Source organism: Varroa jacobsoni, unplaced genomic scaffold (genome assembly GCF_002532875.2).
Source record: "Varroa jacobsoni isolate VJ856 unplaced genomic scaffold, vjacob_1.0 scaffold_1327, whole genome shotgun sequence".
NCBI classification, from domain to species: domain Eukaryota; kingdom Metazoa; phylum Arthropoda; class Arachnida; order Mesostigmata; family Varroidae; genus Varroa; species Varroa jacobsoni.
The window spans coordinates 374,005-394,002 of record NW_019214229.1 but is presented as its reverse complement, the minus strand read 5'-3'; the positions used below and the strand labels follow the sequence as shown (position 1 = coordinate 394,002).

The 19,998-nt window shown below is 43.4% G+C and overlaps 1 protein-coding gene across 1 annotated transcript in view; it reads right to left on the bottom strand.

The window, feature by feature from the left end:
• Positions 1–19,998, bottom strand: part of LOC111268872 (O-acyltransferase like protein) — a 96,548-nt gene that overhangs the window by 25,682 nt on the left and 50,868 nt on the right. Inside the window, exons 3-4 of the mRNA XM_022848075.2 lie at positions 448–717; positions 6–237 (exon numbers count right to left, since the gene is read on the bottom strand). Of these exons, the coding sequence (XP_022703810.1) occupies positions 6–237; positions 448–717 (502 nt within the window). The remainder of the gene's footprint in view (positions 1–5; positions 238–447; positions 718–19,998) is intronic.

Below are 19,998 nucleotides of genomic sequence, written 5' to 3'. Positions count from 1 at the left end.
CTAACACAATGAGCTGCGTTGAAAATGTCCAGCTAATCCTGTTTTCCGTGTCACGTGTCGTACATGACACAATGTCCATCCCAACTACCATGGGGAACTTTGAGTAATTGTCGCTGATGAACTTGTAGAGCATATTCTTGATGGCGGCTCCCATATTTTGGAATGATAGTTTGGTGCACGGAGATGGCACACAGAGCCCTATGAAGCCAGGGAACTCTGGCTGCAGTTTCCTGACCTCTGAAATATATTATCAGCCATTTAGGTTGAATTTAACATCGCGTAGTATCGGAAGGTACGGTATGATGCACATAGTCTTCGTCTCAGATCAAAGATAACATTAAATCAAGAACGTTATATTAAGTGTCGAATAAAATTACGCTTTACATAGAAGCGTTAGATGAGTTGCTTAATTGTTCAAATAAGTAACACTGCTGAATTAATACTAACCATCCATTTGGCCTTCCTCCTTCTTCATCGTCTCTTGAAATTCAGTCATTGTCTGATTCGGTCGCACGAACCCTGGATTACGGCTCAGACGAAGTTTGAAACTGCAGTACGCGCCCTTAATTATAGACGGTAGATTGGGATATCTCGTCGTAACATCGACAATATCATCAATGTCCTGGTCATCTATCTTCATACATTGATCGTAGTGCGAAACAAAACTAAACGTTCCTGACAAAAGTCCACTTGGCGGCTTCACCAAAGCATCAGCCACTGTAATTGACACAAGCGCATAACACATTAGCCCTACATCATTCAACTACACTGCGTACTAGTAATTTCCGTTTGTCTTTAATGATCCCTTTCCTGTCCACTGTTTGTTCATTTGTACAGAATATTCGAAAATCCATTTCTTCCTCTTAGAGTTACTTATAACTTTATGTGCAGGAAGCGCAACTTTGTTGGGCTCAGGTTCCAAAGACAAAGGCTTCAAATTATAGAGATGCATTTTCGGCAGTTAAACTATTTTGTCTTCTGCCAAGGTTGAGATCTGTCGAAGCAACTCATGATATGTGTGCCATAGATGCCGAGGACTTTAAAACTGAGAGGACTACAAAAGGGTCTGTTAAATTTCAGCATGGGCTCGTGGAATTGGAGTATATAATCTATGCTGCTTGACCGTGCGAGGCCGGTGGGGTTCAAGGTGCTCACTGGCGCAAGTCGAGATACCGGATACCGGTAAGTTATCTTGAGTGTATAGTATTTTATCAAAAATTAAGGGTCTGGGAGCTAAGTCAGGCTTTTTTCTCAGGAAGACCATGATTTAAGTTTGGTAGAGTTAGAAAAACTGTCTTAAACACTGAGAAAAAGTGCCTGATGAGAGCAAAGTGTTTAACAACGATCTGTATATGGCCTGCTTGCGTCAAATAAACGCGGCTATCCAATAGAAAACGTTTCACAATCAGGGTAAAGCCGTGAGAGACGCTCTGCAGAAGTTTGAGCTGGAATTTCTCTTACACCCCAAATATTCTCTAGCTCACCCGCCACCTCGGAATACTATTTGGTTCGATTGTTGGCAAGCGAAGTTAGAAACAATACATTTGACACTGCAAATGGCCTTTAAAATATAGCTGGATGAGTTCCTGAGTAGCAGACCTGAAATTTTCTAGCGAAAAGGAATGAATAAATTCGTTGACATATAAAGAAAATTGTGGAGAGTAACGGCGAACAAATATTAACTAATTATCAGACCTTCAATGAAAAACTCTATCCACAGTTCATAATCTCCAATCACGCTATCCTAGTAGAACGTTAACTTATTCGAAAAAAATAGGTTACTAGATCCGTTGGCGCAATTTAAGGTCGGCGAAGTCTCCACATAAATATTTTACCCCAATGCAATGATAACTGGTATGAACGTTAGGTAGATCTGTTTTTTTACACCTACGTTCATATCAACTAACATTGTACTGGGGTAAAATATCCATATGGAGACCTTGCCGACTTTAAATTGCGCCAACGGGTTTAGTAGCCTATTTTTTTCGAACAAGTTAACGTCCTTAATAACACTAGGATAGGATGATTATCGATTGTTGTAGAAATAATTTAGTTTTCGAGAAATCTGACGGGTAAAAATCCAAAGTTTTTTTTACCGTTTTCAAGATAGTTCATCATAGAAGAATATGGTCAATTCAAAAGTATCTGCTTGTATAAAGTTTATCGATCACTACTGAAACTATACAGTTTTGTGATCTATTTATTTAACGTCGGTTGTATTGAGAGGCGGGCTGGTATCGGTAACATTTAATCGAAGTTTATTCCTCTAAGCTATGTATTAATGGGTCTTGCATCCCTGATACCATAGGTATCAGCGACTCGTATAAAAAGTTCAGAAAAATCGAATTTTCAGTTAATAGCCTTTGCTTTTTCTTCTAGAAGTTTATTTCCCTTGCAGCAATGTGTATTTTTCATTTCAATCATAATAAAAAGAACCGTATAATTTTTTTGTTGTTGTTTTAGGTTGAAAATCGGCAAAAAAGGGTAACGTATAATTCAGTTCGACGGTGCGTAATATAAATACATAAATTTGATTAATATAACCTGCACATACGTACACCTAAAACGTATGAACGTAGCACTCCTTTCGTATAAGGATGTGTATTTCGTTTAACAGTATCATAACCATATCAGTAGAAACACACTAAATAAGCGGTGATTAGCAACATAACGTAATTTCTCATTTTTAGTTTAGAAAATAATTTTTATCTGGAGTTAGAATAATGAAAGGTGCATAGGAAAATCCCTTTTTTGCCTCCTTTTTGATGAAGTATGTACATTCTTTCGGTTAGCGTGTAGGCATGCGTGGTGATTTGCCAGCTATACTTGTTAAAAAGATTTATGTTCATGAAAAAAAATTCTCGCTTTTTACAAATAAGTAGCCAGTCAGTGTTTGTATGTTTCTCTCTTAGTTCGGATGACTGTTGAAAGCTTCCGGCTGATCCTTCTGTATGTCGGCGCCTCTCGGACGGCCGGTTGAATACATTGTCGGACGCAACACCATGTCCTTGTGAGTACCGTAGTATTGCAGTTCTTTCCTTCCATCAGGTTTCTTCTTGTTCCCTCTTAGCTTTTCGATCCCGTTCATTCATCCGGATTGGGCACGAGAATGTCTGGCTAAGGATCCATTCCGGCACAGTTCCTCTCAACTTTCACGTTACCCCATAACCGCGCCCTCAGCTAGCGTCGAAAAAACAGTAGATTTTGGGAACAAAACCAGCACACGGCCAACCCTGTTCCCTCTACCCGGTCGACGCTGAACCTTTTGGCTAAGATGGATCTGATTTGCACTGGGCATGTAGTGTAGAGAGAACGGAGTGAAATGAAATCTGGCATACGAAGCAAGTATGAAGGGCCGAGTACGAACAATACTGCGGCGGCGTTTGTTGGCTGGTATTGTCGCCACTGGCGAAGCACCAATACCGCCATTCTACCGTTGCCGTCAGTGAGGCGAATATCCTCACAGCTGTCCAGAGACTTCGCCTTCCTGTTTTGCGTTGTAGAGGCCTTGGGGTTTCATTTTTTCATAAGCGATAGCTGCCCACTGCCCTCATCATTGCTGCCACTGTGCTTTCCTGCCTTTGTCTGTTTGCCTGCCTGGCTGCTTGGTTACTCGGCTGGGTATATGTCTGAAGATTTCAAGAGTTCGCTCACTCGAAAACCAAGGGCCAAAGGCTTCCTCTAACAACTAACCAGCACAAATGTCGTCAGCTAACTCGTTATTTGGCCCCCGCACGTTTGCTCTACTTACTTGTATTCTTCTAATGCTGCTTATGGAGGTTCTTGATCAATTCGTGCCCGATGCTATTCGAGTTTTTTTGACTGCGCAGTGCTTTCCTCATACGATCCCTACAATGATAGTCTTAAGCTGGATACTGCCCTCTTTGTTACTGCTTTCAATGTCGACAGTACCTACTGTGTGCCGAAAGATTCTCACTTGTCACCCATACGATATGTCGTCGATTCGTTTTTAGACGATAGACGCATCAACCAACCGACCGACACTTAAGACACAACTTAAGACAGTTTCTCGGGGAAACCAGAACGATGACATTGCTCGTCTGTCAGTCCTCAAAGTTGTTGTATGAAAAATTCGCCACTTTATCCCATAGCTACAAACGATCAGAAAGTGGTGGAAGATATTACCTTTAGGTAGATCTAGTCGCAGCGTTTATCGAGCGGTCACAGTGATCCTCGTTTTACCACACGTTCTATGGCTGAATCATTGGATAGCAGTGGTAGTTATGACTGTGGCTACACCAGCCGAAGCCAGTACGTAATATGAATGTGTCGCTGCATAACCTGCCGAGAGAATAAAGGTAGCGGTGATCGGCGATTGGAGTGGCCCGTTTGCCCGTACATTTCAATCTCCTTCGGGTCAGACTGGACTACCCGCTCCTTCCGTCAAAATACGTTTGACTGGTAGCCAGGGGTTCATTCATCATGTATATTAGTTCGGCAGCCGCCCGCAACACCCGAGGGAGCTAACACCGTCGTCCCAAGTGTCCAAGTCACTCGTTGCTGCACTGCCTGAGGCAGCCGCCCCCATCGTCATAGCCGTCCTTTAAACCTCCGTTCTACATCACCCTCGTCTTCTCTTCGTACCTCATCGTCGACCCCCTAGCTCCTCGCAGGTCCCCGCGCTTCAGAGCTGCGGCCAAACAGCAGCAGGGGCTACGGATAGATGAAGTGGCGAATTGGATATAATTGCTCGGCTGATCTGTGGATGTCACATGCGGCCCTACCACATTTTCCCCTTCGTACCTTTTCCTTAGCGCTCTAGTTGTTGCTGCTGCTGCTGCTGCTGCTATTCAGTAATGTTGTACGTGTGCATGCGTGAAAGTCTGAACAATTATAATCACGCCGAAGCAGATATCTTTCAAGACCTATTGAGTGACTACTGAGTTTCGATTTTACTGATAGAGGGCAAGCTCTGTGAGCTAGCATAGTATTGGTATCGCGCTGGAAATGATTTCAACCTTTATAAAAACGTTGAGGAAAGTTTCGTCTAACTTCCATGGCCATAGATATATATACTGCTTTCAGATTTAATTATAAACAGTCTTCATTGGATAACCCTGGAAGGAACAGGCGGGCTGGATTGGTTTTGCTGCCATGCTGTAAAAAGAATGACTGCCTCTAGGTTTTATGCAAAATGATATCGTCGCTACTAGTAATATAATTCACAATTCATAGTTGCACTAATACGCATTTTACACGAATAAGGATCACCACCAATTCTTATAAGAAGAATACCACAGAGAAACTCAGGCATCAAACATACGTCTACTCGTAATGTATAATAGAACATCTGACACTGCTAATCTGGCAATGTCAGGTGACCTGTTGCTGATCTCGGAAAGCAGCCGTTATACAAGAACATCCTATCTATTGAAAGGAAATTTAACAGTGCAATTAATGTTCTCCTTGAACTGGAACAAGTTGGATATCCACTAGACAGCTGACCTTGGATATAACACAACAGACGGCCTCTTTCTTCCTGTTGGAGTGGACGACGGTGCGCTCAGGGCCCGCAAAGGCGTCTATCCAGGCGGACCAGAAAGTGACCACACATGGCATTTGTCGCCTGGCTAGAAGCACTAGTAGCAGCAGCGTTAACATCAGGACACACTCTAGCCAAAGTAAGACTGTGGAAAAAGCAGGACTGAGAGTGCATTGGGAGGAAAACGCGGAGGAAGCGGTCTCGTTTGCTTTTGTTGTTCATTTTTCTCCGAGACAAATGAAAAAGGCCTGCGCTGTACCTAGACAACCAGGCGACCCTCACGTACGGGCGGCGGTGGCGGAAAAGCTGGCCAGTATACGCTGCTGTCGAGGAGTTGAAGGCGGGTGGTAGAGCTAATAGCAGGGGATGAGACAGACCAAACGGAGACTAGAAGGACCCTCTTGCAGCAGCAGGCTACACTATTACTACCTCACATGGTGGCTCCGGTAAATGACCGGCAGCTCAAATACGGCGAGAAGTTTCAATGAAAAAGAAAGACTTCGTCGAAAAGGAAAGTGTGAGTTGAAAAAGAAAACCAACCACACATTGTTACGTTTTAGTTAGGCAATACCTATATCACAACGAAATTTGCTAGATCACTATCAAGTTGTCGTTACTTCAGCTGTGCATTAGAATTAAACACTAACCTATATGCGCGAGTAAGCATTACCGATGAAGCATGAATTACTGAATAAGTTCAAAGTTTTTATTGTATGAAATTTGTTTTCATTTATTTGAATTTAACCTCAGACTTCATGAACCGCATGCGAGGAACAAGTTTACTAAATATGATAACTTGGCATTGAACTAGTTATATATTTATTAAACATTACAAAGAAATTAGCAATACAAATTTCCACAGTGTACAAATTGGCCATTCCACCAGAATATCACAGAATGCTATGTGTATGAGCTGCTTTAAAATGTGAAAATGTTTTTTTCGTATCAATTAGGGCGCACTCAGCCTCGATGGGCACTTTTCTTTCTCTTTTGACACATTTTGCGTTAATGAGCTGGATGCTTGGAATGACGGTACAGAGTAAACGGCCCTGCCACAAGGCCTTAATACTTCATTTTTTGTAAAACGCCTAGAACGCAGAATGGATCAGTTTGTCAGTTGACTGACTGCCTTTGGACAGCCTGTCGCATGGCCGAATAGAGGACGCGTCATTAAAACCAAACTAAGAAGGTCATTCTTTTCAATTGGGTAACATGAACAACTAGGCCGATTGCCGCCTGGGTACCGGGTTCGGAAAGGTGGACTGTTTCCCATGTGAGGTATGCACGTACACGTAGATAGAGAGACAAACAGACGCCAGCTGAAAGATGACACCCAAGTGGAAACCTAAACGACCGCAGTTAGACTAGCCCGGGCCACAAACCTCTTGAGACAATTGTAGACTCAACAAAAACAATGGAAGCAGCAGCGGCAACAAACGGTGTCGATGATGACGATAGTATGACTGAGACTGAGAAACGATCATCCTAAAAAAACGAAACAGGATAGTAACTCAGCCCGATCGCTGTCCTGTTTACAAACTGCGTTGGACACGAAATGATATCCTGGTTCGTTCTATTTGCTGGGCTTCAGCGTTTTGTCCCCTTTCTCTACCTTTTTCTAGAACGACGAAGAAACGAAAACGGTTCTTCCCGATGAGTAGCGAATGGCCATCTTCTTTCACTGCACATCTTTGACGCCTCCCCCAGCCCCTCTCTCTTTTCTCTCGTATTTTTTTTCCGTTCTCCGTAGTTTTGAACGCCACATCATCGTCCTTCTCATCGTCCGCTGCCTCCTGTTTGCCCGCCTGCGCAGCGAAGTATTTTTTATTTTTTCGCCCTTCTTACTGTGGACCGATATATCCTGAATACTGGCTCCGTGCGCACATGACCCTGAGTCCAACCCTGGACATTCGTTTTGTAGCCCACCGTCCCTGATCCCACCTAATGGTACACGTTCTATACGCCTGCCTGTCTGCACACGTTCTATACGCCTGCCTGCTTGCCTGCCTTGCCTCACCACCCGTGTGCAGGATTCGTAAACCCTGCCTACCAGCCAAAACCACCATTCATATTTGGAAGATTTGTGCGGCGACAAATGGACTGAACGAAAGTGAATGAGGGTTAGGGTCATCAAAATGGCTCCTACGGAAGACTAATGGATACACAGCAGCCGAGGGCGAAGCATTCCGTTCCTTTCCAAGGCCGCACTTGACCAACGCGCCCAGCCATCAGCAGCCGGTCAGGGAATCGACCGGCGAGCCAATCTCTATTCGCTAAAGAGCGTCTTATTCCGAAAATCCTATTTGAATTGTATTAGTTTGCTGCTTCTGTGTTAACGTGTTTTTCCCATAGAAAAACTGTACGAGCACAGCGTACGCTGTAAAAGCTGTTCGGACGTAAGGACCTGAGACCGAATGGAGGCGCATACTCAGCGAGCTGACCGTTTCATTTTTGAATGAGTTTTCCTATCTTGTGCTCTCAAGGGGACAAAAGCCTGATTGCACAAGCATAAAAACTGCGCGGTTTGAAGATAAAATGTTCAGGGCGATAATTGTTATTTCGTAACTGCTGATATTAGTGATGAGTCCGTTATGATAACGGTCGCGGCTGCAGCGATGACGGTGATAATTATCGCTAGCGGCAGCTGTGATTAGCTGAAATACTTGCGCTGTTTCTGTTCCCGTTCAAACAAGCGGTCCGGCTCTTGCAGACAGCGCATGCCACTGCCACCTATACTAGCGCCCTGTATTCTATCCGAGTTTAAACGTTCGGCCGACCGATCAGGCCCCGTTACCTTGGTTTTGCTTCCACTCTTCTTAGATTATTTATAAATTGGTTTTGCTGAGCTAAGTTCTATTAAGAGGCTCAGGGGAACTTCGCCTCATCTTCGCTCCTTTTTCCTGGCCAAGACTCGGCGACCCAAACGGTGAGCGAAATGGCATGAATCTCACTAAATTTGGAAACGCGTTTTCTTCGAAGGAACCTCCTTCCTCCTGGTTTCCAAATAGGATAGCGCTGTCTCACTGAACATCAATAGACTCTCTACTAGGAGTGCATACAGTCTGCTCAGCACCTATCTATTTTTAGCTAGGGTGAGCTTCCTTGAAAAGCTATAGAAAACGAAGCGTATTGGAAATTATCGAAACGAAAGTTAGCCACCAACCGGGATTTTCTCAGTGTCCTTACACAGCTTGTATATGTACTAGACATTAATTTTTTAGCTTATCATTGATCTTACCATTTTTTTTTCACACTAGCGCGTATCTGGGCGCAACATGCAATATTTACGAAGTTGCTGACACGACAAAACAAATATAACTTAATTGTATTAAATTGTAATAGTAAATTAAATAAAAGTAAACGAATTTTTTTTTAAGTAAAAAGGGAACGGCGCTTACTAATTATACTAATCGGGCAATTAAATCTTTGACGGAACTTTTGACTCCGTTTGAATTTCTCGATAAATACGGAAACGGTTTTAGCGTGGCTTCCCTTACCGCAGAAGACAAATACCGAAATGGTCATTGCCATGTAACCGAGAAATTTAGCAGGATAATTAAGGGAGCTTGTAGTTGTATCACGCAGCGGTAGCTCAGGAAAAATCCAGTTACTCGGTATCATTTACCGCGCCAAGGAAGAGAGTGCTGCCTATTATAGATTAGCGGATCTCCAGAATTGTAGCTTTGTCTTTAGGGAAAGAATTTTCGGTTTGAAGCTCTATTGTCTCGTTTGATATAATATTTGGATCATTTTTGACCAGGTTTTATAGAACCAAGGCCTTTATATATGAGAGCCTTACATTACTAGACAAATATTAATGTTAGTTAGTCTGCTCTAATGCATTAGCAATTAACCTCCCTGAAAAGTTCTTTTTCTTGTTTTATGCAGTACCGTGCACAAGTTCTGTTTAATTAGCTGTGGGCAATAGAAGTTGTAAGTGAGTAATTCTGCGAAATATATGGTGTCTCGACCTATCTGGATAAGTAACCATTTAATGGCCCAGGCCAGAGGCAGAATGATAGAGATTAATCTCCTTGCAAATAAGTAAAGCTTTTGAATTCTGCTCTTTTAGTTGGTTTCTTAACCTTCTGTAAGTTTTGCTAGTTTACTGATTTATTTTCTTGTTAGATTTAAAAAGACTGTGCCGTTTGGTTCGTTTTTATAGATTTTTCATCAATTTAAAAAGGCATGTCTTTACTTCTTTAACGTTCCGTTACAACTGTCTCACTTTCACTATCTGCATTTGTAACATTCTGTTAACCCAGCTATAAAGCCCAGAAAGCGTTCTAGCAAATCAGGGTGTGTTAATTTAACGTCAACCGATTTTTGACGGGCAGTTTTTCTATACATCACCTGACTATTCAGGGAACCGCGCGAAGGTTTCTTGAATTTAGTAAAGTTATTTTCTATTTAAAAACAGTACTATACTTTTACTAATGCCAACTCTTACGAGACTACGTTTGGTATATGTAGTAAATTGAACTTGATACTAACTATCGTTTACGCTCAGTACTCTATTCTGATACTATAAGAGCATCTTTTCGAGCTAATCCGATTGAATTAGTTTTGAAGTCCTACTCAAAGTTAATGTTATGTATAGCAATCTACGCGCCTTAAGGTCAGGCTGTTCAAGCGGAAACGCACTACCAATGCAGCACTTGTCGTAGGCATGATGATCTGCCTTTTATACCACAGTCCTCTACCATTCGATGTTTTTTTTTCTTATTCGCTATGATTGTGGCGACGTAATTAACAGTTAGGTGAATTAGCGGTTTGGATCATGACCGTGGCTAAACTACCGAATATTAAGTGAGTCTCGGTGGCTCAAACATAGACTACAGGTGATCTGTTGCATTATTTAATAGTAATTCCAAGTTTAAATCTCAGTGGCAATCAAAGACTACTTGTATAAAAACTATTCTAGAGGGATAACGAATTCGTACCACGTTAGGCTTACGAAGTTCTTTGAGCAGCTGCTTCTGGAAATCGTGTCTATGCAGCAAAGATCTATTTAGGCCTATGACTGCAATGCGCTCAAGTGGCTGCTACCGCTAAATAATATTAATTTATTCCTTTGTAAAGATGTTAAACGTAGCCTTTGCAAAAGGGCTATTACGTTAACGAAAGAATCAGGAAGTGGTATTTAGGTCTTGTGTTTCTCTTTTTCTCTATATCAGATAGTAAACAAAATAAGAAAAAAGCTAGTGAAAAGAGTACGGGAATCACGTATTGGATATACAAATCTGCAGTCGCAGGATTCTGTCGCTGTTTTCGTCGCTTGCTCTTCGATGATACCGGTAAAACACCAAAGTGTGCAGAATAGGCGCGGCACAAGCACTCGACAGAGGAAAAGCCAGCTGATAATGACGACGAGCGAAACTATCAGAACAAAATTCTGGCTTCTTGCTGACAAGCGCAGAAAAAAGATGAAACGAGAGAAGGCGTGGAACGGCAAAGCATGGTCACGGAAGAGACCTCCAATTCCCAGCATACGCTAACACGTACCCACCTTCGTCGTTTCTGCTACTTGTCTCTGTTCTGCCGGCTACAGAAACCAGGCTAATTCTGTAAGCTCATCTGTTCACTACCTAATTGTCGTTGCGATGCCTTCTACCGTTTTCGCCGACAGTTCTAACCCCCTTTTGCTCCCAACCATCTCATCTTCTGGCAGGAACTGTCTCTGAAAATGTTTTCAATTTTTAAAACGGTTACTAGGCCCACTTATATTTCCCAAGACGTGCAACTTCATAACCTTTTGCTCTCCCATCCGTTACAGCATGTGCTTTGATATGTTTACATTAAGTGAAGGTGCCGCGTTTCTAAACTTTGTTTTGCCGGGATATTCATCATTCTCGCGACATAACAGAACTGATACTTAGCCAAACGATTGGAGATGGGCCACCGATTCGACCGACGGCCCTGGTGCTGGCAGTGATGACTTTGACGGAAACAAGCAAAAAAATTCGAATCGGCCAGTGAATTAACCAGTCAGTCAGTAAACTGATAAAATAACTGACTGCCAAGGAACATCGTAGCATCATCGGCGTGTGGAGGAAGCTCGGTGGCAAGTTGCATAGCTCATCGAGCCTCTCTCCAAGGGATCGTGAACCTAATGTTCTTTTTGATGGCTTTATTTCCAGTAAATGTTCCTCACAGTAGATGATCCGCTGTGAACGTACGTGGCCAGGTGAACCCCTTATAAGGTATAGAAATACATGCACCCGCCATTCACATAAAGGGTACTTGTGAATGTGCTTGTTTATGTTATTTTTGAAGCTCGATGTCGATCCCATCTAGATCCCGCAAAATGACAATGTCACAATAATGCAGATCGCGATGCATTAAAAGCGCGTACGCATATAAAAAATGAATCAATTAAACTGAGTTTTATACAGAATAAAAAGGCGTAGGTTTTAAAAAGTTTTTTTTACCTGACAAGTGACTACAGCGGTTCGAAACAGCACCGCTGATAAGGTACCGCAGATGCGGAATAGTATTGTAACCCTCAATATCATAGCGTCCCCGGTACCTAGGTGCACTTACTTTAGCTGCTAGCCGCTGAGGCCGCGATCAGTTCCTCTTGCATGACGTGTTGTCAGAGTACCGAACCGTAAAGAATAAAAAAAACGCAATAAAATTAACTCCAACACTTTTAACAAGACAGCCGCCACGTAGTCAAGCGCTCGTAAAAGGAGTACTCGACCAGCAACAATAGGATCACCAGTCCTACGCATCCACACGTCGGAAGCAGTAACAACGGGACCTAAGACTAAGGTTTACACCCATACCATCAACTGCACTCGTTACCACCTTCTGCATTGTGGCCTCAGCTTCTTCCTTTTCGTGGCAGGCCCATGCCGCAATCCTGAAGCTCAAAGCCTCCTTAGATTACTAGTATTCTTTAACCAACGCCAAGGTGCCGACTTGTTTCTTCCTATGTTGCTACCGTTCCGTCCTAATTCCTTGGCCTGTTCTCTTGTGTGACTTTTCCCCCCTTCTCATATCCATGCGATCACACCACTATTTCTTCTCTGGTCTCCTCCGAACGTTATGTTGCCATAGTCGTTGTTTTTGTAGCAGTTTCTAATGTCGCTGCTGATGCTGCCGCTGCGCGTCTTAATGCGAGCCCTGGCAAAACCTTGTCGAGGAAATCCTTTCAGCAAATTTGTATACTCGAAGAATCAAAAATGCTCACGTCCGTCGAAATGCGCAGATTGACGACTGCCCGGTTGCTTCCGATGCATGAGTTGCGTAAACATCTGGTTCTTTCTGGAAGGAAGGCTGGCTCCCCATGCCGAACAGTCTACGAAAGCTAAGCAAAAATGTATCGAAGTTCACCTCGGAACTGCTAGCGCATTCATGTTCCTCGTTCTGATCCCGTACGAACAACAATTTCTACTGAACTAACATTGAGTGTACAGCACGTATGTAACGCACCCACTACAAGTCTAGTTAGGCAACTTTGTCACATTATCCTAAATTAAAAATTGTATACCTATCCTTTTCCTTTCCAGTCGCAGAGTTTTATACCGACACGTTACCAAGAAGCTGTGCTTATCGACCCGAGAAAAGGCGTACAGCTTAAAACCGCTCTTTTTTTCCGCAAAGTCGCTATAACTTCATTGTGTAATGAAGTTACATTTGATATCGAGTTCGGGTTAGAAAGATGAAGGTTTTAGGTCAAGAAGCAGTGCTTTTCCGAGACCTGTCTTAGTTTGCCGTTTCCTGAGGTTAGACAGCTGTCGAGATAGCACGAATTATTTTTCTCATGTACAGCAGAATGTCTGTAACTTACAGAATAACTGCTCGATACTTTAATAGTTTAATAATGAAATCTTGAAACTGGAGAATGTGCCCCATTCCGTTCGGCCATCTAAGGTCAATGAAGACCCACTGCAGATACTTTTGAAGATAGCTGTCAATCGAACGATTCGTCAATTGAGTAGGACAATATACTGTACTCATATTACTTTCGACAGACACTTTAAATCAATGAAATTAAATTATAAAATTAGAAGCTAAGATGTCCTATGAACAGAAAGAGGCGGATCCTCATTGCTCCTTAACGTTTTGCCTGCCCCCGGGCAACTGCGCTTACAATGAGGGGCTTCCACGCAGAAAGGTTTCCGACGACCAGGTGCTGTCTCTACTCCATTATAGAGTAGAAAAGAAACTGTGTAGCTCCGGCAGACAAGCCAGAGTCCAGAGTTAAGTCATATATCCGCTCAAAAAGGCGATCATTTGCGTCATCTGGTGGAACTAGAAGAATTTTATACGCTCCGAAATACTTGAAAAGAACAAGACTGTTAATAATATCTGCATATTGTCCCGTTTTATTGAGTAAACGAGGCTATTCAACAGAGGCCCGATAGACATAGCAATGTCACCATTGTCCACGACAATGCTAAGCCGCTCTGGAAGAGCCAAAGTGCGAAGCTTCGCCCTCCAACCTTATTCATTATAACTCACTCGGATGGATAGTCATTTCCTTCTATTACTGACCACTTAAACTCGTAACTATACATTTGGAAAGCGTTTGTCGTCTGGATGTACGAGTTGTTGGACATCAGAACCACTCATTTCTTACAAGAGGAGATAAAGAAATTGATTGAGAGATGAGAAAAATCAGTAAAATTAAACGTTTGTATGTTCCAATCTAATGTATATATATATGCACGCCGCGAACATTAGCACCTACTCCAAAGGTAAATACGGCCCAGGTCAATATATGAGGGCCTGCTTGAGGACAAGCGAATTACAGTTCGCCAGCAGCTTAATTATTTGCAGCATTTTGATGATACTTCGTTAACCACTTCCAAAACCGTCAGCGGGACGCTGGGGCTGGTACAGGTATATGGGCCCCAGAGGTCTTGCGGTGTTCGGTGAGCAAGCGTAACTTGTTCACCAATTGTAGTGAGATTCCGTCAACGTTCGCGCCAGAGTCGAATACTGCGACTATCTTTTCTCAAAGAAGTCTGACCTTGAATTCAAATGGATTATTAATGGGCTTATTTATGCTACTTACACCTCCGGAGGCGAGTCTCGGCCATCGATCCTTGAAATGACTGTTCCCCACAGTCGAAGTTTCTCACAGTCGAAGCTGCTGGACTTTTATTGGGCCTCCCCGTTATATCATACCTGTCAGTACTCACGGATTTGGACCCGCTCACATTCCTGAGCTCCAATACGCATGGAAGAACCATGCAATTCTTTTGAAATTAACCAGCGCAGCCCCGGCAAGGTTGTTGACTAAATTACCACCCTTTCACGCATATAAGACGTCTATTAGGGCAGCCCCCAAAGCGTAGGATAATCCCAATCGGTCTATCAAGAAGCGTTTCTATTAGGTGAAGGTATATCTTTTGGATGAAACTATTATTATATATTTGGACTTTCCCCGGGACGCTTCCGACAAGCATAGTACTCAGATGGACCGGGGGTCCCTTCATCAGGAAACATCTCGAATAGGTTCGCCTTGAACCATGTCCACGTTGTTGAGGTTGTTTCAAACGTCGCCTGATCAATGATCGCTTTAAACCACGGCCATGCCGATTCTAGTACCAACCCACACGGTGGATTATCAAACACTACCCACAGATGTTGGTAGAGTGGTTAGCCCTGAGCACAGGCAATAGATTTCAATTTTTCAGATGCCGCGTAATTTGGCCGCGGCAGGACAGGTGGAAAGGCCGACGGTGGAGCACCCTCCATGATGGTCGCGGACAGGCGATCCACGAAAGCCTTAAACGTCGGCCCTGCTTTCGACGCGGTGTCATAGCCTGCGTCCAGGCACCTTCCACGGCATGCAGCTGAAAATAAAGAAATGTGCTTTCGCAACCCAGGAGGTGGTGTATCTAGTCCACAAAATTATGGTCGCCTAAATTTCGCTGAATGTCGGGAAGGTGTTCGGGGTAGTGAAAACCCCGCATGTCTCTATATCGTCTAGGGGCTTAGCCTCCTTATCAGCAGTTTGTGAACCTTGCATAAAACGCAAACCCGCTCTGCGTTGTGACCGCCGTTTGGAACATCAACCACGACGGGACCTATCGACTGTTGCAATCCAATGTCATTTAGGGGTCCCTACTACGCCACTTTCGGCAGGAAGTTTAGTTACAGGCGGAGGCCAGCAAGACCCGACAGGTCCGAACTAAGTAGAAAAGGCCGCGAACAGGTCGTCGCCTACGCCAACCGCTCTTTGACTGATGCCGAGGCTAGACGCCACTCTTTTGGAAGGCTCTTGTTGGTAGTCTAGGCCGTTGGGATATTCTGACTGTACTTGTATGGGCTAGACTTAAAGATTGTAGACTACGCGAAGGGTCAAGTGAATCTTTACTCAAAGCTAACCTGCTGGACTCTGAACTTATTAACTTGAAGTTTATCAACAGGAAGAGGTCCGCCAATGCCAATGCGGACGTGCAACGCCAATGTTGTGACGCTTGACTGTGCCGCTGCTACAGAGCGGCTCCCTCGAGTTGGATAACGTTTGAAAAGCGCAGAGGGAGGATTTTCATTAGGATGCTAAATTAGAAGGGGCTCGCGATGCAATGCACACGCTCAAGGATAACTTAGCCTACCGGATTATGGAAAAGGGAATGCTGCTTTACGTTTTATATTGAAGAAGCTATCATCCTACATCACTCGGGAAATAGCAAAACGTCTAGCTAAGTGGAAAACAATGCTACGTGTTGAAGAGTGTTTTTCATTGTAGCCACGTTTACAACGCGAATCTGGAAGGAGGTCTCGCGATGCGAAATTGGGGAGCGACGTAGCCGAGTTTCTGAGCGACACGATCCGCTTCACCCGCTCACTCCAAAATGTCCCTTTAACAAGGTGAAGGTAACTTCATGGTTTCCTAAAAGGTCGCAAGCAGTAAGGTTTTTTGATTCTCTGTCTTAATCGACTATAGCACCCGTTTTGTCCAGCTCGTGCCGATTCGGGCGAGGGGGGACGGGGGACGTCCAAGCTTGTTAAGACAAGCGGCTATCGTGTGAACGACTAGGATCCGTCTGTTGGTGGGAAGCTTGACCAAGCAATGCAATACCAGTCAACATACGGCGCATGCGTGGGGTGAAAGTGTTCCAGCTGGCAACGATTCGAAATAGCAGTAGCGGTGAACGGGCGCGTGTGCGAAGCAATAACGAATCTTAGTACTAATAATGGACACCTACACTTCTTGCTTTTTCTCTGTTTTTGCCTTTTTTGCTGTCCGGCCCTCAACATAGATTAGATCATGTCAAGGCGCGTCTTATTTTGTATTGTGCAAAGTCATTTAACACCTTAGTTAACCTGCTTCCAACGTTTAGCAAGCTTGTTTAAACTTGTCAATTTACTGAGCCATTTTCTGAGCGGCGATTCAATAACAGATGGTGGCAACTCTTTTGAACACTGAAGGCAGCTCATCGCGAATGAAAATTATGAACTTTTTTGAAGTTCCTGGTGTTTGAGAAACGAGAATATTAGCAAGCATGCGAACCGTCTTGTTGTGAATTATAGCGTATGCTTTTTAACTCGAATCGCGGCTCTTCCAGACCAGGCTTGGGTCCCTACTGAGCTTGGTTTGTCATTTTTATCCCTTCATATTTCTGTTACCGAATCACCGCAAGTTCTGCGAGATTTGACCAAAAGTGAAAAATGCTTTCTGCGCTTGTACCGACCATGCCGGCACAGATCACGTGCACACTTTGCCAGCCGCTAGCACTAGACTAATAGAAATCTAGATCTAAGCTGCCGACCGGCCGGCCATTCTGGTCCCTCTGAAGTCCTGGGGTCAGCGAAACGCAGCGCATAACATGCAAAAAATGTGAGCAATTAGAATTGGCCCAGGGCAGTTCATTCTCGTCGCTCGCTATGCGCCTGTTATAATCTCACCGCTGCTACTACTGTCGCGCCCTCCTACCCTATCGACCCTTTCGGCCTTCCGAAGTGCGTGGTTGAGTGAAATAGCTTCCCGTTCTTCTTTGTTCTCCATCGTTTTCTTCTTAACGCTGTGCATCAGTAACGAAGGTAAAGATCGATGCAGGCTCCGCCAGCAGAGGGATGTAGTTTGGCTCCGCTGCGCTACCATGGTGGCAGCAGCCGCATTAGAAGGGATGAGAACAATTAAATCGTCGTTGATTCGAATCGTGCTTGACGGTGGCGGCAGGGCTTTGTTTCGTGCATCAGGGGCAGCATTCAAATGGTAATAATTTTCTTTCGAGAAGGACTCGGTTGGTGCTAAACTCCGAGGCTCACAAACACATCACCCTATTGCGGAATGATTTCGCATACGGAGAAACGGATGCCATGGTAATGTTTCGTTACGTCACTTTACCCGTTGCCACTATCAAAGGCGACTGCCATCAAGCGGGCAATTCAGTCAGCCGGACAAATATTCTGTCGCTTCCGAAACAGGTTCTCCTTTTTTAAATGCATTTTCTATTCAATACTGAGCCTCTATCGATTAGAAATTTTTATATGCTGCTATCATATTTAGCCAACTCAGATTCTAATACAAATACATATCTTATACTGTCACGGTTATAATAACGCTGAGGCAATAATTCTCGCCTGCAAAAGAATTAATGCGGTTTTCAAAGAAATCAAAGAAGCTCTCCTTCGAATCCAAAATCACTTAGTTCATTCGACTCTCCCGGGACTATAGAAGATGAAACGGTCAAGACGCACAATCGGACACCTTCTGTCGCGTGACTGCAGTGACAAATGAATTAATGATCAACTTGTTTAAGAGAACTATTTAAACATAGTCATTTGCCTACCACCTGATTGCCTTATACAGTTATGATACATTAATATAAAAGAGGAAAGAGCTTAACCGTACCTGCGTCTACTTCTATTGCGTCAATTTCAAGTTGAATTAAACAAAAAAAGTTTAACTGACTCTTAACAAGTATTTGACTGTGGCCCACAAGCAATCACCTATTCGTTCCTCGAACGATAAATTATTATCATTCGAGGCCCAAGCATTTTTGCACAAAATATTTGGCAGTGTATTTTTATTCTTTAAATATACCTCAAAAATTTGACATTGTAAGTAAAAGGCTAAAAGGTGGGAAGAATCCTTAAAGTTAAATTCAGGATTAGGTGTAAGAACTTACACTTGTTTGTCTCTACTGAGAGTAGCCTTTATGTGTTAGTCTGCTCTACGGTATCAGCGCAGGTTGACCATTGTTGTTATATCAGTAATGCAAATATGTTCAAGAAAGCTATATTCATCTACGCTAGACGGAAACTAAAATGATCCCGATGTTGGTGATACCATATATCGCTTTGGATGCTACTGTTGATCATAACTTGCTAGCCTGTCGCGAACTCAGGACGTTACCTTCGTTTTTCCGCCCTCTACTTTTGACGAGCATCATAGCCAGCTCTCGTAAGCAAAAGTCCCTTAAAGTGTGTTTAGCCCTACAATTGAAATTCTTTTCTTTAAAGTTAAGACGGCAGGATAGGCGCAAATGCGACTGAGAAAAAGTACGAATCATTGTATATATATATATATATATATATATATATATATATATATATATACAATGATATAGGTATATATAGGTACCTATATATATATATAGATATATATATATAGGTACCTAGAAACGGTAATGGGCGTCAGGGAAAGGCTCATTCCACGGAGCGGAAGTATGGCCGGAAGAGTACCGAGATATGGTAGAACAGGCCATAGCGTTGCCGATGTCTCATGGCTGGTTAGGGTAGATTTCCCTTCTTTTCCTACTAGTTGGGCGCTCGATAGCCCCTACGAACCACCTTCCTCTCTCTGTTTCCGCTTAAATCTGCCTGGCCTTTGTGTCATCGAGTAAGCGCCTAGACACTGCACAGGGCAAGTGAACAGACAGCAGCGCCGAAACAAGTGGCGCAACGGCATCATCTACTCGGCAATTAGCGGCAGCGATCATTAGTTTTTCTCTCTCTAACCTTCCCCAAGAGCAGACACACTTGATCTAGGCAAAAAACAGCGTTACGTGCCGAGTGGTAAAAATACTTAAGTTTGTCTTTATATGTACTGCGATGGATACTCAAAAACATAGCCTTGCTGTGAATATAAGCTAATATCTTATATATATCAATGTGTGCAGTGTTGCACTGTCGGAAAATCTAAGTGCCTCGACAATGGTGTGTATCGCGGTGCTTTGCGTCTCTTCAGACTAGTTCTGCCCCCTAAAGGATGTTTTCACGTCAGTTGACTTGAGCTTCTTTTGTTGATGAAATAGAACGACCTCTCGTTTTCTGGAAAATCCGAGCATGCAACTATCTATTAGCGTTTTTCTGTGATTACATTTCTAATATAGGACTTTATATGCTCCTTTTAGGTTCGTCTGGTTTTACCCACATAGTGTTTCTATATTTATTCTACTGAAGTAAGCAGCTCTGAAGGTTGCGAAAATATAAAGGCAGACGGACAGATCTATGCACACGGCGATCTAGAGAGCTAGGTATACGTGAGTGTGTACATGTGCTCATGTTTTCGTGGTAGCCTCTTCGTG